General features: G+C 41.7%; 1 protein-coding gene across 9 annotated transcripts in view; it reads left to right on the top strand.

Moving 5' to 3' along the window:
• Positions 1-21,924, top strand: part of ECI2 (enoyl-CoA delta isomerase 2) — a 65,113-nt gene that overhangs the window by 10,935 nt on the left and 32,254 nt on the right. For 6 of the 9 annotated variants that reach the window (XM_061591138.1, XM_061591097.1, XM_061591106.1 and 3 more), the window contains one exon: positions 15,111-15,276. In XM_061591138.1, coding sequence (XP_061447122.1) covers positions 15,169-15,276 — 108 coding nt within the window. In that variant the 5' untranslated portion in view covers positions 15,111-15,168. The remainder of the gene's footprint in view (positions 1-15,110; positions 15,277-21,924) is intronic. The other 3 variants (XM_061591141.1, XM_061591129.1, XM_061591123.1) reach the window with 1 other exon arrangement.

Here is a 21,924-nt window from a genome sequence, read left to right as displayed (position 1 = left end):
GTTTCATAATAAGTATGAAGCAATCCTGAATATTTCACTACAATTTTCTGTTCACAATCCCTTATCAGCTGTTCATAAATTTTGTAGAAGATTCTTGTTTGGGTTGAAATTGTGTTGTAGATTTCAGATTTAATAAAGTGTGTGGCCAGTTTTAACACTTGCCTTGAGGACGCTGGTAATGCCAATATACTTCTGATTAATCCGAGTAGCTGCCACATACTCAAAATTATTTGCACAGATTAGTTAGTCATGTAATAAGATTGATAAAAGAATCAATTTCCTTTTACTCTTTCACTGTTTGTTATTGACAAAAGATAAATTCTTTTCAGAATTCAGGATTCTGTATTCTTGAAAGTTGGGGACAAGATTAATTCCACATTAATTTTTATTTGTGGCATGAGTCTTTGTATTAGTGTGTAATACTTTCCAGCTTTAGCAGCAGTAGTAGAACACACAAGCCAGGTTCAGACAATCATCTAAAGAAGGGATGGGGAATATGCAGGTGCTGTTGAACTCAAACTACCATCATCCCTGACCATTGGCCACAGTAAGGCCACCATAGATTCTATTGATTTTTATTAGATGTACCAGAATGTCTTCTGATCTGCTGTGTGGGCATCCTGTTCCTCTGGATTTACAAGTTTGAAAAAAAAGTTTGCTTAGTTGTAAGATTAGGGAACTTAAACCACCTTGTAATTAGAAAATCCTTCCCACGCCTTTGAAGAAACCTCTTATTTGGCACACAGTTTTCATCACAATATATGTGACAGAAGAAAGTAAAAAGTGTAAATTAGGGGTCCCTGTCCCCTGAGGAAATGGAAGGTGCTATGTATAATTTACCCACAGAGAAACCTGCTTTTGGGCTGGATCGGAAAATGATCGTGCTCTTTCGTAAAACTTCTTAGCGTGAATAAATATTTTTGCGTATCTGTCAGGTACATTGGATCCATTCTATCAGCATAGCACTGTAGACTTCAAATAAATTATTTCCGAATAGTTCTATTGAATTGAGCAAGTCTGCTTCCAATCTCATGGCTTGAAGTCTGCCGTTTTATGAGAGCTAATCGTAAAGACAGTAACAGCGGGTAATCCAAGACTACAATTGCTAGGAAGAAACTAATGGTCTATATAGTGTTATACTAGAACTGGCCTGTAAATGGGGTCTTTACTGCTTCATTTGTTAGGGCTGAAAGAGTTTTTTAAGGATTAGATTTGTTGTGGGAATTGAACTGTGCGTTTTCAATGGGAATCAAAATTGCTTTTTCAAGAGCGCAAAACATCTGTTTTCTCAATATTTGGGGCTGTAGGAATGAAAGTACTACCTCATAAGGTTCACAACCACCATTTACTGTGTTATGCCATGTAGTTTCTATGCAAATGGTTTTCAAACGTGCTATCTTCAGGGAGCCCTTTTCACAAGAATGTTTCTACCTCAGAATGTTTGTCTTTGTAGGAGATTCTGGGGAATGTCTTAGAAATAATACGCACAAAGGCTACGTGCCAGATCTGTTCAACTCTACTTTTGCTCCTTTTGAATGTACCCAACGCATTGGCCCAATTTGCATGTTGCAGTAAACCATAGTTAATGTATGAACATGCCTTTCTGGGGTGTTGTCTCCTCCTTGCTAGCATGCAGAGAAAACAAAGTATGATACCTGGGTTTGCTTTATGTCTGGACCAGGGATCATCATTTGTTTTGATCCCGGCAAACCATGGTCAGTAAGCCAAGAAGAGTCCTTGGATGCAGATTGTGATTTGTTTATTGGGAGTGAAACAAATCATGGTCTCTGGTTGGGATGTGATGCTAAGTCAGGTTTGTTCCCTCCCTGCAGATGAGTAGGAGTGAAGGGGGTGGGGCGATGTGCGCAGTAAGCCAAAGTTCATTATAGCGTACAGTGATGCATCAATGAGGTTGTTGTGGCCAAACTGTCTTTCAGGGAAACCTGAATGTCTGCTGTTACTAATTTTGTCTCTGTGGAACCCCAGGATCTCCTAGAACACAGTTTAGAAGCATCTGTTCTGTTCCTCACAGGTCTTGTTATGGTTACGTTATTTTAAACTCTCTGATGTGTATATCCACCTTTTTAAATGATTGGCAACTTACTCAGTGCAGTCTTTGTATTCTAGCATTTGGAGAATATAAAAATATCGATACCCTGGTGTGACCAGTAGGAGCTAGAGAGAGCCTTTCTTCCTCTGTGGCCTGTGCTTTATTTCTGAAAGTACATGTGTACTGGCACAGAAATGTTTGGGTCAGATGTGTGGTTCCCTGCAAAATGATTTGACTATGGCTTCATTTAGTTTTAGGCTTGTGGACCCACATAGCCAGAAACATTTGTAGTGAAGGGGCCTACGGGTACACCCTGAAAGGGAATTGTGGGTGGCACACTGCAAAAACCTAAATATGAGTAGTTCTTTCATTTAGCGTATTAAGCAATTTTAATCAAATAAAATTCATTTTTTAATATATTTAATAAAATTCAGTGCCAATTCTCCCAATATCTAAAGAGATAAGTAAAAGGGAAAGCAGAAAGTATAATGGAAACTGGGATGGAGAAAGGAATGATGTGCAAAAGATAAAGAGGGTAGGGCTGAGGATTTGTGACTAGGTCATATCCGAACTAATGATAAAGAAGAGTGAATATAAACTTGCACAAAGTACCTTTCTCTTACCACCTAGAAAGCATCATTTCCTTTTGCACACACGTGCTAAGCACACACACACACACACACACACCTCTTTCAAGATGAAGGGCATGGCTACCAAACAAATAGGAGACCTGTCTGGTAAAATACAGGCCAAGCAAGTCCAGAATGATTCTGTGATGTGGTTATATGAAGGATGACATTTTAATCGAGATTTCATGTTCCTCTTGCTTCTTGGGCAGATGAATCTACCACTTGAGTATGGCACAGCTGTGAAAGCTGTCAGCTCAGAACTTGGAGGCTGTGGTAAAACACTGCTGATTGGGTCACCACTGTCTAGGCCAGTGTTTCCCAACTTTTTTTGCTATGTGGCCCAACTGGCTTTTGGCCTGACATGTCATGGCCTAGTGGGGATCATAGATGAGCAAATTTTTGAAACCAAAAAAATGTCAATAACCACAGCTTAGTTCAGTTTAAAAGTATTTAATGGAACAATGTTTCTCATTTGAACAATTTCTATGTGAAAACAAAACATTGCAGGCATCTGCCGAATGAAAAAAAACCCTCAAACCTGTTTAAGCTGAAGCTACTTTAATGAGAGATGTTCTCCTGAATTTTCTGCAGCAGTTTCCCAGTCCTAGGTTCTGTTGTAGAAAGCGCACATCTAAGATCTGCCTCACATTCAAGGCGGTTCCGAGCCTTTGTCTTCAGCTGCACCAACAGATAAGTCGTTGCAAAGGGCAGGAGCTTCCGAAGGCATTCCTTTGCAATGTTGGGGCAACAAGTGAATAAGTTGTCAGCAACTGCCAGAAACCAAACACTACGCAGAACACGGTATGACTCATGCAAGTTGCCAACTTTGTCAGGTACAACTCGAAAATGATGTGGCCATATGCCTGTCAAGAAAAAAAGACAAGAATTGGTCAGTCTCTGTGGCCCACCTGGAAAACGTGCTGTGGCCCGCCAGTGGGCCATGGCCCACGATTGGGAACCCCTGGTCTAGTCAAACAACCAGTCAGGGTCACAGATCTCTTGAGACCTTCCTCCCCCACCTGTCTAGTATGCAGGCACAGAGCATGTGACCAAATCCTTCTAAAAGCCTTAGTTAAAGGGCCAGAGATATGCTCTACAGTGATGCCAGGTAGCTGGAAAAACTAGCCAGGCAAGTAACTTAATTATTTCACTGCAGGCAGCTGCTTGCACATATGCTATATTGGGCTTGCCTTGTCTTTAGTTCTTTCCTTGAAATTCCTTGCACTTTATTTTCTTCTTGGAACCTGCTGATTGGAACTGGTCCTCAAACACCAGCTGGTATTGCTGCTTCCTGTGACCAGCATTTGATGTTTCATTACATGCAATTTAAAAGGGATAAATATGTAGTGTAACCATGTTATAATACTGCCCTCTATTTAGATATCGATCTGCTCCAACTCCCAGGTCATTTGGTGTTTTTTCTAAACCCATTGCACTACATTTTGCATTATACCTTTAGTTTTGGGGATTCTCCTGAATCTTTTGTGGATATTGGCCTGCGTTTTTTTAAAATAATAGCAGAAAGAAATATTTGTTCTGCTTCAGCCATGAAATCATCAGTTCACATCAAAGCAACATCTGGGAGATTTTAAGGGTTGGCCATTTTTTCTCTTTTGTTCTTTCACAAAGAACCACACAAGGAAAGCTTTTGTAATTAGCCAAGGGAGGAGAATGAAGAAGGGGTGGTAGTGGTCACTGATCAGTGGAAGAGGAGATTTGGATGGCAGGAATGAGTGGCAAGATGAGGAGTCAGGTGTGGGAGGGTTTTGAAATTCACCTGTGATACAAAGGAAGGGGGATTGAATGGTGGTAGCAATAGCAAATCTGTCAGTTTCGGTTACCCTAACATATGCATTTTTGTACACATTGCTTGGCTGGAGAACTACATTGCACAATCTAGGGAAGTGCCAATTTCGAGGGATGGTTGTGTTTTGGTTCACATATTGTTTTGGAAACTAAATTAGTAGGTTTGTTTTTAAATACGAACTGAATCAGATTTCTCCTCCATTCTTCAGTGGTAACAGTTGCAAGAAGCAGTTGAGTGTTGAGGCCTAGGAGGGGGCGAGCACCTGGCACATTAGAGTAGATGATGAGGGATTTTTAGAGGGTAACGCTGCTCATATCCCTCTCCAAGATAAAAAATAGTGGAGTTTATGGTACAAATGTTTGGATGTGTTCCTTGTACACCTACTGGGGTGGAGGTGGGATTGCAATTGGAGTTGGAGACTCCCACTGTATATATCAAGAAAAGAGAAAGTCATTACCCCAAAGCATAAAACAGTACCATGCTCTAGCATTTGTACATGTTCCTGCTGGTTAGCTCAACAGTATTTGCAAGACAGGGCCTTTTTTATTGTGACATCCCAGTAGTTGAACTCCCTCCCTAGAAAAGTTCAGTTCGCTTTCTTTCTTTCTTTCTTTCTTTCTTTCTTTCTTTCTTTCTTTCTTTCTTTCTTTCTTTCTTTCTTTCTTTCTTTCTAATTCCTATCCCTCTCTTCCTTCCTAAGGTAATCAGTGCCATGCACATTAAAAACAGTGAAGCAAAATGAACAAACGTTTTTGCTTCAGGCCAGCTGCTAAGTCTTTATATCATCAAACATTTAGTGTAGAACAATGTTTTGTTTTATTTTTTGTTGATTTTAGTAATTTGAGGCATTTTGTGTGTGTGTGTGTGTGTGTGTGTGTGTGTGTGTGTGAGAGAGAGAGAGAGAGAGAGAGAGAGAGAGAGAGAGAGAGAGATCATGAAATACATCACACACAATATTTTCTTAGCTGTATTGAGTTTACCTTAAAAAGAAAAGCAGGACACAAATTTTCAGGTAAATAAATAACTAGAAGGACAAGAGTGGTTGATATATCATGGATGGGTTTAGGACTAGATGCAATGAGTCTTCATGCTGATGGCCAAATTCATGGTCCACTTATAGATGATATACATCATAATTTCATAGAATAATAGTGTTGGAAGGGGCCTTTAAGGCCATTGAGTCCAACTCCCTGCTCAATGCAGTAATCCAAGTTAAAGCATACGCCTGGTTTGTAATCTTAAGAGTGGATCAGTTTACTGCCCACTACCTTTCCCCATAAAAGGTACTGATACACCGTCACTTATAGCTATCTAGTTCCCAGCTGTGCCAGTTTAGTTAATGGTGGTCGCTGCTTCATAACTGGACGCTTTGTCAGGTGTAATGGCCTAGCAAACATTGCAGCCACTAGCATACTGGTCTGAACAGTAAAAATATGTCCAATCAGGTAACCACTATTAGGGGTCTGAAAAGCTAGTAAACTTTAGGTTCTGTCCAGGCTCAGGCCTCAACCTACCAGGTTTTGTACAGCCTCTGCCTGTCCCAGTTGGGGTCCCTGTACCTTCAAAGAATCTTTTTTTCTTTTTTTTTGGAAATCAGAAGTTGGCAAACTAATATGGAATTTGTGAGCCTGTATGATGTAGTGCTTAAAGTGTTGGACTAAGACCTGGGAGACTAGAGTTCAAATCTCCACTGGGCCATGAAGCTCACTGAGTGATCTTGGGTTGGTCACCAAACCTTAGCCTAACCTACCTCACAGGGTTGTTGTGAAGATACTTCAGAGAACAATGTACACTATCTTGAACTCCTTAGAGGAAAAGTATGATATAAACGTCATAAATAAACTTCAGCAGTTTCAGAAATAAAAAAACCATCAAATCTGAAATACCTTTCCTTGTTTTAATTTACCAGTTGGCTTCAGCTAGCTATGTTTTTTCATTCTTAGAGTAATTACTAATTATTCCATAGGCACGTTGTAGCCATTGTATCCTCTTAAATTAAAATAGTTTAGAGAGATGTGGTGGACAAGGAAGGAAATTAGAAGAGGATCGGAGAAAGAAGATCACTTCCAAGGATCTTGGGGCAAATATGGTTTTGTGGCTTGCTTTTTCTCTTGAAGGGTAGGATTGCTGCCGCTTGCTGAGGATGCCAGAAAGAGTTGCTTTTATGCTTCCTAATTGCAGAGAGAGGGAGAGAGCCAAAACAAGATGACTGTAGACCAACTAATTGATTATTAAAGTATTATCTTTTAATATAAAAGCCTTTCCTGACAAAAGCTTAACACTGTGGAACTTGGGCCTGAGGAAAGATCATTAAAAGGATAAAAGAGAATCTGCTTTTCTGCTTCAGAATATATTGACAAGATTGTCTAGCAGGCATGCTGTTCATTTGATAGGATTGTCTGTAATAGGATTATGAACCATGAGATCTAGCTGTGTATCCTGAAAAGAGAGAATTGTTTCCTTTTCTGAAATAAGACTTGAAAAACATGATTTGCTGAAATGATGCTTTACAACCAAATATACCAATGTTCACACAAACCAATTTCATTTTTTTGGTTTATACTTGTATGTGGAGTTGTATTCATGAATGCCAGCCGCAATAGAAGTGGAAAGCTGGAACAGTTGTTTTGAGGTATTTCCATTGTTCATGCATGATAAAAACGGATGCAAAGATGAATATGGCCTGCCTTTCCAAGGCAGCAATCCCCTTCTCTGTGATGTCACTTCCACTTTCCTCTTGTAAGGATTTCCTGCAAGATGAAGAAGGGTATGTGCATGCATTATACCTTTCATCAACTGTCTAGATTATCTTTTGGTGAGGGGAGGCAGGAAGTTGTAATTTGAACTCACTTTCACTGTTGTAAGAGTTGATCATATCTTTCTAATCCCATCACACTTTGAGAAGGTTCTGTGAAGGTGTCTTTAGATCCTTTAGCTTTCCCTGTAAACTCAGATAGTCCTCAATGAGCAGAGGTGACCTCTTCACTCCACTTCTCCACTGGATCAAGTTCCAGCACCTGATTAGAGAGAAATTGTGGGTAGTCCAGCCAGTTGCATGCAATTTTGTTCATTGCATGTGGTGTCTTACCAAAATAGTGCTCCAGACTTTGTAGTGTAGCTTCCCTGGTCTTCCAGTCTGGTGGCTTCTAGCATTACCTAATAATTCTTCATCCACTGTAAGCTATGTGTTTGATTTTCCACACTTCAGGGGGAGGGAGGATAGTGGTTTTGTGTGTGTACATCCCAGACAATTCTGAGTACACCATTTTTAAAATCAGTTTTTATAAATTCTTTAAAGCTGCATTCCTACATCCACTTTCCTGGGAATAACTGAATTCAATGGGACTGACTTCTCAGTAGATATGCGAAGCAATACACTGTAATTTGCACCAAAACACTTTTTCATTTAAGCACTAATGTGGGACTATTTAATACATTCACACACAGAGGCAAAATTAAATAATGGATTCAACAATAAACATAAAATGGTGCTGATAAGATAACTGATAGTGAAGGTGATGCATGAAAATGGGTTCCCCAGTCTCATAGCTCAAATATTACTGCACACATCAAGATCACACCTTTTTAAAAAGATGGAAAATAGCGCTAAGACAGCCTACACCTTTACAGAATCTGCTAGTTTCCATTCTTTTAATAAGAAAGAAAGGTGGGTTTCATGAAATCTGAAAAGATGCGAAAGAACCAAAAGGCAAAAAGAAGCAAAACAATTTGATGATTATGTCATGTGGATGCCTTGTTAAAAGGGGATGAATGCCTAGTATGGAAGCACCCCTACACAGGCTAAACATTTGCACGCGCACACACACCCCACCATGCATATCAAGCCATCCCTCACAAATACTATTATATGAATCAGTGTGGAAAGCTTGGAAAGCTTCATACTCACCATCCCTTGCTCTGTTGCATGCAAAGCCTTCTGAAAATGCTATTACCTGGACTGTACGACTGCACAGTTGCTTAAGAGAAAAGCTAGCTTTGCTGCAGGACATAACCACACTTAGGCTGCAATCCAAAGCACGCTTACTACAAAGCGTCACTGAACACTGAATAAACATGCATAGGATTGCACTGTTAGTAACCTTTGTAGTGCTGGAGAGCTATTTTTTTAAAAAAAGTTGATACCCTGCTTGTGCAGGATCTTAGGCCATGTCAGTGATCAATTCTGTAAACTGGGAATCACTATCATGCAGGCAATTACTCTCTCATGCAATTTCCCAGCAGTTTCCCAGCTAAGCAATCACTCATGCTGTGCAGATTTTTGAAAGCTCTTTGTATTGGATTAAGTCTTTTAGTAGCCTTTTAGAAAATTGCTTTGATTCTGGCTGGAAGATCAATAGTCTCTTGATAAGAAGGTACACCTTGGGGGAAAGGGGCTGGTGTTTCTTTTTTTAATGTTCTCTTCTGGGAGAGGGCATCATCTTGTTAGGTCCCTGATGGAAGTGACTTCTAAAAACCAAGGAAGTCTTTATTTATTAATTAGGGATTAACTGCAGAACAGAAGCTTGTTGTGTTATATGGAGATAAACCAAATGATTTTAAAGCTGTTGCTGCAGTGCCTAATGAGGTAAGTAAGGCTAACTGCACAGAATTATAATGAACTAGCCTAAGAGCCAGAAAAATAAAGAACATAGGGAGGTATGTCTGGAGAATCTGATGCAGTCGAAAAGAGAAGTGATTTAAATCTTGCCAAGAACATGCTTTCAGAATGTGATTAAAAAATAAAACAGGATTTGAGTTAGTACTAATGGATGTACCTGTTATAATTCTGACATTCTCAGTGTACACATTTCATTGTCTGCCCACTCCAAAGAACGGAGTTTCTGAAACAAAAGGAGTTCATTTGTACATAATCTAACACAGCCTTCCCCAACCTGGTGCCATCCAGACGTTTTGGACTACAACTCCCATCAGCCCCAACCAGAACAGCTGGAGGACACCAAATTGAGGAAGGGTGATCTAATGGCTGAGAGTCTGGGGAGGCTGATTCCTGAATGATTCAACATGATGTAGAGGATGGCCTAGCCTTGAACGGAATGTTTTGACTGTGATATACCAAGAACAGAGAAGGGCAGTAGCTGGATCCAGAGCTGGCATTGTAGTAGGTAAAGCTATACTAGCTTCTCACAGAGATGCTTCATGGCTACTCTTCACGTGTTGCAATAGGATTGCATCATTGTCTCTCGTAGAATAGTTAACTTGATTAGCTGGGTTTAAATGTCAGTTGTATAATGACACATTGCATAATGATGATGACAACAATGATGATGACGTTCCTTGAGCCATATGATCTGGCCACGGTGACACATGCCTTAGTTACATCCCGCTTAGATTACTGTAACACGCTCTACGTGGGGCTGCCTCTGAAGACTGTTCGGAAACTTCAGTTGGTGCAACATGCTGCAGCCAGAATGTTAACTGGGGCTGGTTACAGGGACCATACGACTCCCCTGTTACAAAAGCTCCACTGGTTGCCACTCTGTTTCCGGACACAATTCAAAGTGCTGGTGATGACCTATAAAACCCTATATGGCTTAGGTCCAGGCTATCTGTCAGACTGTATCTCCCTATATGAGCCTGCCCAGGCCCTGAGATCCTCAGGAGAGGCCCTTCTCTCAATACCTACGTCCTCACAAGCACGACTAGTGGGGACGCGAGATAGGGCCTTTTCGGTGGCTGCCCCAAGGCTTTGGAACTCCCTAGAGAAGCAAGAATGGCCCCCTCCTTGCAGTCCTTCCGTCAGCAAGCAAAGACTTTTTTATTTCAACAAGCCTTTGGAACTGAAAGCTGTTAAGGACAGGACTTGAAGGGTGCTGCATTGCTGTTGCCTAACTGTATTATTTTAAACTGAGTTTGAATTATTTTAACTGTATGTATGAATAGTTTTAATACTGTAAATTGTTTAATTTGATTTTAATCTAGACTTTTGTATGTTTTTAATTATATGTGTGCTTTTATCTGGAAGCCGCCGTGAGTTCCAGTTTTGGAAAAAGGGCGGGATAAAAATAATGATAATAAATAAATAATATAAATAGATAAATAAATATTATTAATAACAACAATAACTACAGCAATTATTATCCATCATCATCATTTTAAACCAAAATATTTAGGTAGATGTGCTCTATCATATCAACAATTTCCCCAAATTGTTATTTTTCTTTCTATACTACTTTTCATCCATTGATTTCAAATGGGCACAGTAAAACACATCAAAACAACAATTTAAAATAATGTTAAGTGTAAAAGTGAATCTACTGCAAAAGTCAACAAAGTGTTGACTACAGTCCATCTTGAATTGTCTGAAATTAAAAAATAAAATTGTCTGTTAGCTTGTAACATCAGATAGCTTTTAACATTTATTCTTCTACAGTCATTTTTTTTCAAAAAAGAGAATGGATTGGAAAGTAGAGGGTCACTAGAACAAGTGGGCATGCCTTTTGCTCAGGCAAGCTCCCAGTTCCACGAATCCCAACCCCCTCTTGCATATGCCAGTGCCACTTCTGCCATTTTGAAAGGTCCTCTGATCTTAGCTATGCAAGGGAGCCGCAGTGCGAGGGAGCAAAGTTTTGTTGTGAAAAGGTAATTTCGCTCACGTTTCTTTCAATCCAACCCAAGGAAGATGGCCACCATAAAAAGGGTAGATCTGCTATATGTATGAAGAAAATTTCCTAAGCGATGTGATTTTGGGAGGTTTTTGATGTGACATCTTTGTTATGGCCAGGTCCTATTTTGCCTTTTATATTCTTTGTAATTCCTTTATTTCTCACATAAGAGCCTGTAATTTTTGTTATGTTTCATGGAGCAAAGAGCAGGCTCTCCCCCTCCCATGTAATGTGTAGTGAATCTTTTCTTAGATTCATTTGACTGAGTACATACAGATAACATTTTTGGGAAGGACCCCAGCATGTCTGCCTGAGCGGATGGAATTCCTTAAAAGGCAGTTGACTGTTGTGAATTTTAAGGGATTGAGATTACTAGATTCAGGATCCCTCTAGCTATCTGAAAAGTGATTGAGACACCAGATTGAGACACCAGGTTCACTAGAATGCACACCTTCTGATAAGAAAAATTAAAAAGCCATGCCACTTGGGGTAGCATACCAGTCTATGAGATTTGGTTGAAAAGCTGCAGGTGTTGTGTATTCCATCCATGTCATCTGATGGTGAGAGAAAATCTACCTATATTATATTTTTATAAGTGTCATGCTACTTGTGAACTCTTCTGCACAGGTGCATGTCTCCGTGTAAGTGTTCACAGGTAGCATGATGCTTACAGGTGAGATGGTGAGTGGGCCTGGTGGCAGTGGGGCCCAAAGCGGCAGCAGTGGGCCTACAGCAGCAGTGAGACCCAGAGTAGCAGCAGTAAGCCTGCAGCGGCGGTGAGGCCTGGAGCAGCAGTGGGGGCGGGTGATGCATGGAACAATGGCAGCAGCAGCAGGCAAGGCCTGGAGCAGTGGCAAGGGGTGGGTCCCAGAGTGGTGGGTGGGCATGCAGCGGTGGTAGATAAGGCCTGGACTGGGGTCAAGGCTGGAGCAAGGCCAGAGAGATGGTGGGCCTGAAGCGGCAGGCCTGCAGAAGCAGTGAGGCCCAGAGCAGAGACCTGGAGCAGAGGCATAGATGCCCGCGACAGTGGGGAGGCCCAGAGCTCAGCCTCACCAGGTGCGTGGGAGGCTGGCCAGGGCAGGGGAGGTCTGGTGGTAGTGGGGAGATGGGGGAGAATAGGTCTGGCAACCCCTGATGGTGGTGGTATGGGGGGGAGAAGGGGGAGGGGAGCTCTGACAACCCCTGAGTGATGGGGCAGAGAAGAAGGGAGAGGAGTTCTGGTGACCCCTGGAGTGGTGGTGGTGAGAAGGGAAAGGTGAGTTCTGCCAGCCCCTAGGGTGGTGGGGAGGAGGGGGAGGGGAGTTCTGGCGACACCTGAGGGGAACAGGGGAGAGCTTCAGCGAACCATGGGAGGGAGGGGAACTTTGTGACATGGGGGAAGGGGTGGTTGGTGACAGTAGGCAGGGTTGGCGAACGGGGTGGAGCCCCTAGTATTATTCGAATGTGTACTGTTAAACTCTGTAACTGTGGCTCTGTAGCAAGATTTTGAGTCTAGACTCTGTCCATTGAAAGATTGTAACCTAATAGGTTTTGTACATTTAAGATTCTACACTTTGATATATATTGAATGTATACAGCAATATATCTTATTCTGACTTTGTATTCTTATTTTCTAATTCTAATATAATTACTAAAGCAACCTAGAGTGCATTTAATAGCAGTAGTGTGTAAGACACTAACAAATAGCATGTTGTCAGAACATTCCACTATCTGACTTCCCATTTATTTTCCTGATACTTCCCAAGACCCAAGAATCCTTGGGTGGGTCTCTAAACCATTAAACCCACCTAAACAGACAACTGCAGTTGGAAACATGCAGGCTTAGGTGAGCTAACATCTGACATATAAGGGTTCTAGATAGATACAGGGAAAAGGGGAAATAGTAAGAACCCTCGATCCTCTGCATTCACAAGAAAGGTGTCTTGCCAGGTTCATCTTCCTTGGAGCTATTGCTATAATTTTGAGAACGCCGAAGTGAATGAAAGTTTAGAAGACAATGGTGTCTTCCCTTCTCCCTGCACCCACTTCAGTCAGTGTTTTTGTTTTTATTTTTTTTAGAAGTTTTGAAAACACATATATTCATCAGCAATCTAAACGATACTCCCGTAGCCCATTCCCCCCAACCTAAATCCTCCCTCTTCCCACCCTTCCATACATCTTTTATTTTCCATTGAAATACACAGTTATAGAGTCCAAGGAATATGTTAACTTAGCCAAAGCCTTTTGAAGGGAGTTGGTACTTGACGCATTCTTTCGTCTTTTGCAGAGAAGCGTATGAAGGGCCACCAGTCCTTTTCAAAAGCCTCTTTGTTGTTCCTCTTTCCTTTTGCTAATCTTAATTTGATAGTCAATTTTTCTAATAGGGCAATTTTCCACACCTTTTGACACCATCTTGTTGTGTAAATTTGTATTATGTATTAGCAGAGAACGTCAGTGGTGTGTAATGTGTGTGTGCCAGTGTGTGTGCGTTTTCCTAAGAAAGCAGGTTTTTACCCTGCTTTGACATCACTGAGACTTAAGACTTAGTAAAATAAGAAAAGCTACTTTATTTATAAAAATTCATAGTAGAGAGAAAGGCATAACTAGTTCTAACTAACTAACTAAGTTGGAGGCGCAGCTCCCAGGCTTGGGAGTTGCCCTCGTGGCCCAGGAGAGAGAGATCAGAGACAAAGGTGACTCCTCTCTCTCTCTGACAGTCGAAGAAGAGAAGAGAGGAAAGGGCGGAAGGAGGAGGGGCAGATAAGCTTCCTTAAGAAGTCAGTCAGAGCATCACAGGTAAAGGTAATCAAGCCTATCCATCTGGAGGACCCTAACTCTATCTCCCTTCTGGAACATAAACAAAAGAACAAAACAGGAGTTGCTCTTGCCCCACTTCCAACACATCTGTCCAATGTGAGATGTTCCAGAGTTTTCCAACTTCAGTCAGTGTTTTACTCAAAATACAATCAGATGCACCATTGCAATTTGGGAAACTTTAAATTCTGTTTAATGGCCCCCTGCTGAATGGCAAAGAGTTTCTTTTTTATTCAGGTTATTGGATTATGTTAGCCTTGCCATGCAGCTATGGGGTTCTTTTACATGGTGATACTGCTGTTTTTATATTAATAATATATTGGTATTTATGTTTTCTCTATTTATTGGTATTTATATTTTCATCTGCTGCTTTTAGGCTTTTATAATAATTTTTTAGTGTTGTATATTGTTTTTGAACTGTTGGCTACCTTAGGGTTTTTTTAAAAAAGATGGGGTGTGACTGTTTTAAATGAATAAACCACATAAACTTCATGGCTGTTTCTTCAGCTGTGTGAGGGAGAAATTGTCTGTTTAAAATAAATTCTGCTTGTTTGAAGATTGCTAGTTCTTGAAAAAATTTTGCGGGGGAGGGATCTGAGCAAAGTCGGTTGCTTTAGCTATATGGAGGAGCCCCAAGTTGGTCCAGTAGTTGAGCTGAGGGCAGAGGGCAGTGATTAGGGGCAGATCCAAAGTTGCAGCCCAGCCAAGCTATCTAGTCACATGAGGTAAGGATGGAGACCCTGTATATTGTTGTTGGACTTGCAGTTCCCATCAGCCCAACCAGCATGGCCCAATGAATCAGGGAAGGGCCATAGGTTCTCCTTCTGTGACCTATGTAGGAAGAAAAAACAGCCTTGCCTTGTCCATTGCTTTCCATCTACTCCCCCTGCAAAACGAGCATTTTTTTCTTAGTGGGGATGGGGGTGGGGGGAAGTTCCTACTCATATGGTGTCCCTTTCATTTACACTTTGCTCCCTTTTTGTGAACAAAATCCATGACTTAATGTTTACACAGAAGAATGGCTTGAATAATCATGTCCAAAGTTTAATTGATCCACAGTTTTTTTGCCATAATTTTCCATCCAGTGTCTTTGTACTTATTAACTAATCTTGGATTTTTGGCCTTTTGAACACTTTACAAGTAAGCCAAGTGTTGATTTTATTATCTGCTGAAGATTTCAATAGAATAATTTTCCTTTTTCTTCCCAGCAATTCAGTGTATGGTCTTCATTTTCCAGCACTGCAGTTGCACACGACAAAATCTACCATGCAGTTCAGCCAGGAAGACTTTGAAAAGGCCAAAGATCAGCTGAAGCATTTGAAGGGGGATCCTGGCAACGAAGTCAAGCTGAAGCTTTATGCACTATTTAAACAGGTAGCTCTGACCATTTTCAGTTTGTAAAATGAATATAGCAGCATTTTGCAAAATGATTGACAGAATAGTTTGGTTGAGTGGTATGCAATTTCTTTCACACGAATGAGTGGGTGGCTTAAAATGTGCAGCCCCACTGCACACAGTGTGCTTTTCTTTCCAAAACTGCTAGATTACCAAGATTACCTTTTCCTGGTTGCTCTCTTGAGTTTTCCTTAAACCCTGTTGCATCTCTGTGCTCTCCAAGAGTATGTAACCAGAAAACTCATTCACTGGGTCCTACATCCTCACACAGGAAGAACCCTACAGATGTTGAAAAGCAAAAGTATGATGTATGAATTGCATATATTTAAAATATTGAGGGGAGGGGGGTTCCTCTGCAATTTCTACAATGAATCTCTGTTCTGGTTGACATTTTTGGATCTAGCGCTGCACCGTTTACTTCGTCTAATGAGGTAAAATAATCAACAGCTAGGAGACCATTTATTGCACTTGCTCTCATGTTCTCCTCCTTCATGACTCTCTCCTTCATTAGGGCCTTCCAAAGGCCTGCACATTCATATATCAAGTGGCTCTTCAGAGGCTTTGACGAGGCTGTGCTCTGAAAGAGCAGAGAAATCCCACTGTGGCAGTGGCCAAATGCAGCCCTCCGGGCCTCTCTCTCTGGGCCTTGGAACTCTCTCCAGACCTCTTCCCTCATTGACCTTGCTCCACACCCCTTGAGTGTTTTTGCCTGGCTGGAGTGTGCCCTTGAACTCTGATAAAGCCTTTTGCTTGTCCGGATGGAGGTTAGAGAGGAGTGGGTGAGTGTGTGTAGACACTACCCTGCTGTACATTTTACCATTGTGGCCCCTCCCACTTTTGCCTCTGCCCCTCCCCCACTGCTAGAATGTGGCTGTGAGGCGTCCTTCCCTGGCTCTCCCTGTCAGGTTCCTACCTGCTCATGGTTACTGCCTGTCTCTACGCATCACCAGGGACTCCACCAGTCCGGACCGCACTCTCTTATGGTTTACCTATCCGCTCTAGCACAGATCTCAACAGATCCCCCTGCTAGGCAACCACCAGTAACGTCCCAATACTAGTATTCCCAGAGACTCTGAATACTGGTATTGTTATTCTCTTCACCGCTGCCACCATTTGTTACAGTTCCCCTTCAGCCTTGGTCATTACCTTACCCTCCCTTCTGGTCTGTGAAACCCCAGCCAAGGATCAGGCCTTTGGTAAACCAAATTAAGTATTTATTACAGATAACAAAGCTAACAAGATTAACAAGATTTCTTCTTAAGGCACATAAGCATATGGTTTTACTCAATACTAATCTGAACTCCACCCCCCTCCTTCTTCACTCTCTCCTGGCAAACAACTCTCTCAAACCCCACCAAGCAATCCACTCTTTCTCTTCTCCCCCCCCAGATTCCACAATTCACCACCTCACATTCCCCCAGATTTACCTGTCATCCTTTCATTTATACTGTCAGCCATTTTAAACATTCAGCCAATCATCAAGCATTCTATTGCCTATTCACTCCCCCTCCTCTTTCACTACTTACCATGTATACTCTAAACAACCAGCACTTACCATATATATGTTGGTCAGTGAAGCATTCTGTGAGACTCACAGACAGGGTTTTTAGTGGAGAGAGTGAAACCTGAAGCAGAAGGGTTAAGCTGGAAGAACAGAGCGCCAGGTTTGTCAAGGTCAGCAGCTGGCTGGCAAGCCTGATAAGGAGGGATTCTTGCAGAAGCTCAGTGTGGGGGAAACGTCGTCTGTGGAGAGAACTGTGTCTAATGTCTTTGCCTAGTAAAGACTCTTACAAGAAACTTGCCTGGCCTGGCTTATTCCTGTTCTATGCAACTCTTGGATTCCATCCTTGTATGATCTATACACGCACACGCCAACAGGGGTTATGGGCCCAGCTTATCATACAAGGTAACGGGTTCGAGAGCAGTTGACGTGACGTTGGTGCAGAGAGAAACAAAGTGCAAGTAAGAGGCAAGTAAGAGTGGGCAACATGGCTGGAAACCTGTTATCCGGGATGCCGATGGAGAGGCTGAATGCTGTAAACTACTCCAGCTGGAAATGGAGAATGAGAGCAGTTCTGATTAAAGAAGATTTGAATGATGTTGTAGAAAAACCCCCTCTGGCAGCTCCTTCAGCAGCGTGGTTGAAGAAAGACGGGAAAGCGAAGGCTTTTATTACTCTGGGGCTGTCTGATTCTCAACTGTTGCTGGTGAGTAATGAGCCGACAGCTAATCAGATGTGGGAGAAGCTAAGAGCCGCTCATGTGCAGCAAACTGCTGGGAGCAGGCTGTGTTTAGCACGGAAACTTTATCAGATGCGTTTTACAGATGAAGTGACTATGACAGAGCATCTGGCTGAATTTCGTAGATTAAATGCTGAGCTGCAAGATAGAGGAGTGCATCATAGTGACATTCAGATGGTCTATATACTGATATCTTCATTTGATCAAAAATGGGATGTCACGGTCTCAAGCCTGGAAAGCTTACCAGACGGAAATCTAAATTTGGACTTTGTAGAACAGAAACTTCAACAAGAGTGGAATAGAAGACAAGAGAATAAGAAAACAGAGTTAAAAGAGACTGTGGCTGTACAACAACAACAAAATCAAAGAAGCAGGCAAGAGAATAAAATATGTTATTTTTGTGGGTCCCGTGGACATATACAGAGACATTGTTTAAAGAAGAGAAATAACAGGGACTTTGGAAGTCAGAGAACAAGCGTGAACTTTATTACTAAGGAGGACAATAAACTAATTAACTCTAAGTGGCTTCTCGACAGCGGAGCGTCTAATTGCCTAATCACAGACTCTAGTTTATTTTACACTTCAAAGCCGGCGCAGGAGAAGATTTATCTGGCTGACGGATCGTCTCAGGATGCAATTGCAAAAGGCACGCTCAGGTTGAGTAATTTGGGAACTATATTAACAGATGTGTTATTGGTTTCTGGTTTAAAATATAACATTCTATCAGTAAGAAAATTGGCTCAAATAGGTTGTAAAGTTACATTTGAAGGGGATAGATGTTTTGTGAGAAAGGATGGTGAAATATGCATGCAAGGGAAATTACAGAACCAAATGTTTATGGTTGAGTGCAATCTTGATAAACCCACGTGTGCCTGGATAGGAGTTAATAAAAATAAACATGATAATTGTTTACATGAATGGCACAGAAAATTGGCACACGCACATTTCGAAAAGGTACAAAACACCCCAAATCATAGTCAAGATTTGAAATTAACACATTGTGAGCATGTGGATGAGTGTGAAGTATGCTATAAAACAAAAATGACTGTGACTCCGGTAAATAAGAGCTGTGAAAGCACGACCACTGAACCCTATCAGCTCATACATGTGGATTTGGCTGGACCTTTCCAGTGCTCAAAAGGTGGAGCAAGGTTTTATTTAGTGATTGTGGATGACTTCTCCAGATTTACACATGTGTTCTTATTGAAAAAGAAAAGTGAAGCAGAAGAGAAATTAAAGGCATTTATACAGAGGACAGAGACACAATATGGGGTTGTTATCAAAAATATCAAATCAGATCAAGGTGGGGAATTTACCAGTAATTCATTTAAAACATATTTGGAAAAGAAGGGAATAATACAGAGTCTCACTGCTCCCTTCAGCCCATCCTCCAACGGAACTGCAGAGAGGAGGAACCGGTCATTGCAGGATTCAGTGAGAGCCATGCTAGCAGATGCTGATATGAATAACACTTATTGGGGTGAATGTATTCTGTACACTGTTTATATTCAGAACCGCCTAATGCACAGAACAATAGGCATGTCTCCCTATGAGAAACTGACTGGAAGAAAGCCCAGGGTGAAACACATAGAACGTTTTGGGGCAAAATGCTGGGTACATATTGCAAAACAGAAAAGGCATGGTAAATTAGGCTCAAGAGCTCAGGCAGGATGCATTTTGGGATTTCAGAATTCATATTATAGAGTTTGGTTGCCTGAGAAACAACAAGTAGTGTTAAGCAGAAGCATAAAGGTGATAGATAAACCTTGGAGAGACAGTCAAACAGTTATCCTAGATAGTGCAAGCAAGCAGGAAGCAGCAGATGTTCCTTTTGGGCAGCAAATTCCATTAAGAACTGCATTGACTGATCTAATACACGGTGGCAAATGTACTGTAAAAAGACTGAGAAGTGAAGACATGGCAATGCAAGATACAGAAGTGCCAAGTACAAGTGCAGACACAGGTGCAGGTCCAAGTAAAATTGAAAGTGAGGAAGAAATGGAAATAGATAATGTTAGGAGATCAGAAAGAAAAACGAAAGGTCAACCACCTCAGAGATTCACATTTAATGTTACACAACAGAATAATGAAACAGATAAATATCCAGTAGAATGGGAAAAAGAAGGACCAATAGATAAAGAAACAATGGATCTCATGTGGAAGTTTTGTATTGAGGAATGAAATATAAATGTATTATCAAATAAAAGTGAACAAAAATGACTCTGTGAAACCTGTGTGAATAAAGAAATAAAGAAACAAGAACTGAATTGAAAAATGTAAATAGAAACTGTAAGAAAACAAACCATGTACTGATATGTATTGTAATGAAAAAGTTAATATTGTAGAAATGTAATGATGAACAATGAAGTTTTGTAATCTGTGAGTCTCAGGTGGGGGCTGTTGGTCAGTGAAGCATTCTGTGAGACTCACAGACAGGGTTTTTAGTGGAGAGAGTGAAACCTGAAGCAGAAGGGTTAAGCTGTGAGAACAGAGCGCCAGGTTTGTCAAGGTCAGCAGCTGGCTGGCAAGCCTGATAAGGAGGGATTCTTGCAGAAGCTCAGTGTGGGGGAAACGTCGTCTGTGGAGAGAACTGTGTCTAATGTCTTTGCCTAGTAAAGACTCTTACAAGAAACTTGCCTGGCCTGGCTTATTCCTGTTCTATGCAACTCTTGGATTCCAGCCTTGTATGATCTATACACGCACACGCCAACAATATACACTAATATATAGGAACATCACATTTCCCCCCCCCTTAAACAACTGCAGAGTATTATTCCTGTTCCAGGATTTATACATCGTGTTAACAAATAAAAGTCTCTATGGGGAAAATGTCTTTCTTTGTTCCTCTGTCTGGTCACGTCACTGCAGTCTCAGCCACTTGCCTGGAAAGTCCATCGGCCAGTACATTGTCCTTGCCTTTGATGAACTGAAAGTCCACTTGATAGTCCTGTAGGGCCCAGGACCACCTCTGCAGCATAGTGTTATGGTTTTTCATAGTCTGCAACCATAACAAGGCCGGATGATCCGTAGTCACTGTGAATCTTCGTCCCCACACGTATGGGCGCAACTTGTTCAGTCCCCACACGACCGCTAGGCACTCCTTCTGGACCGACGAATAGTTTTTCTCCCTCGGCGTCAGCTTGCGACTCAGGTACGCCACTGGATGTCTGGTGCCTTCTCTCTCCTGCAGCAAGACGACTCCCAGCGCGAGGTCCGACGCATCTGTAGCCACGATGAATGGTTTCTCATAGTCTGGTGCTATTAATATGGGTCCTTGGCACAAGGCTTGCTTCAGTAGATCAAAAGCCTTCTGACATTCATCCGTCCATACCACACGCTCAGAACACTTTTTCTTTGTTAATTCATGCAAGGGGGTTGCTATTTCCCCAAAATTTCTCACAAACTTCCTATAAAATCCAGCCACACCCAGAAATGCCCTTACTTGTTTTTTGGTTAAGGGGATCGGCCACGCTTGTATTGCCTCCACCTTGCTCCATAAGGGGGTGATTTTCCCACTCCCCACCTCATGTCCTAAATAGATTACTTCCTTTAGTCCAAACTGGCATTTCTTAGCTTTTATTGTGAGGCCTGCTTTTCTTAAGGCCTCCAATACTGTTGTCAGGTGTTGGACATGCTCAGGCACTGACTTGCTAAAAATGGCCACGTCATCGATATAGGCCACTGCAAAATCTGACATGCCTCGCAACACAGTATTGATTAGCCTCTGAAATGAACTTGGTGAGTTCCTTAGTCCCATGGGTAAGGTCACAAACTCATATAACCCATCTGGTGTACTGAAGGCAGTTTTGGCTCTGGATTGCTCGTCTAGTTCCATTTGCCAAAATCTTTTACAGAGATCTAGTGTAGAGATAATGGTTGCTGCCCCCAATAACTCTAACATTGCGTCTACCCTAGGCATAGGATACGCATCTGGGACAGTAATTTTATTGATTAGCCGATAATCAATGCAAAACCTTGTCGTTCCATCTTTTTTCGGAACCAGGACAATACTTGAGGCCCAGGGACTGATGGGTTCCCTGATCACTCCTAATTCCAGCATATCTTCCACCTCCTTTTTGATCTCATTCAAAACTTTCCCATTCACACGATACGGAACAGATCTGATTGGGGCATGATCTCCAGTATCAATGGAATGTATAACTATACTGGTTCGGCCAGGTTTGTTGCTAAAGAGATTCCTATAGGTTTTCAAAACTCTCAGAATCTCTTCTTTTACTTCCTCCTCTACCTCCTCTGACCATTCCACTTGATCTACCCCTCCTTTGTCTTTGCTTTCCTGTACCAAATCTGGAAGTTCAGGCCCGCTTCCCTCAGGGAATAAGGTAACTTGCAACACCTGTGCATCCCTGGTATGGTAAGGCTTCAA

The sequence above is a fragment of the Rhineura floridana genome, chromosome 1, assembly GCF_030035675.1.
Source record: "Rhineura floridana isolate rRhiFlo1 chromosome 1, rRhiFlo1.hap2, whole genome shotgun sequence".
In the NCBI taxonomy this organism is placed as follows: Eukaryota; Metazoa; Chordata; class Lepidosauria; order Squamata; family Rhineuridae; genus Rhineura; species Rhineura floridana.
The sequence above is the reverse complement of the archived record's forward strand: the minus strand, read 5'-3'. Positions and strand labels throughout refer to the sequence as shown.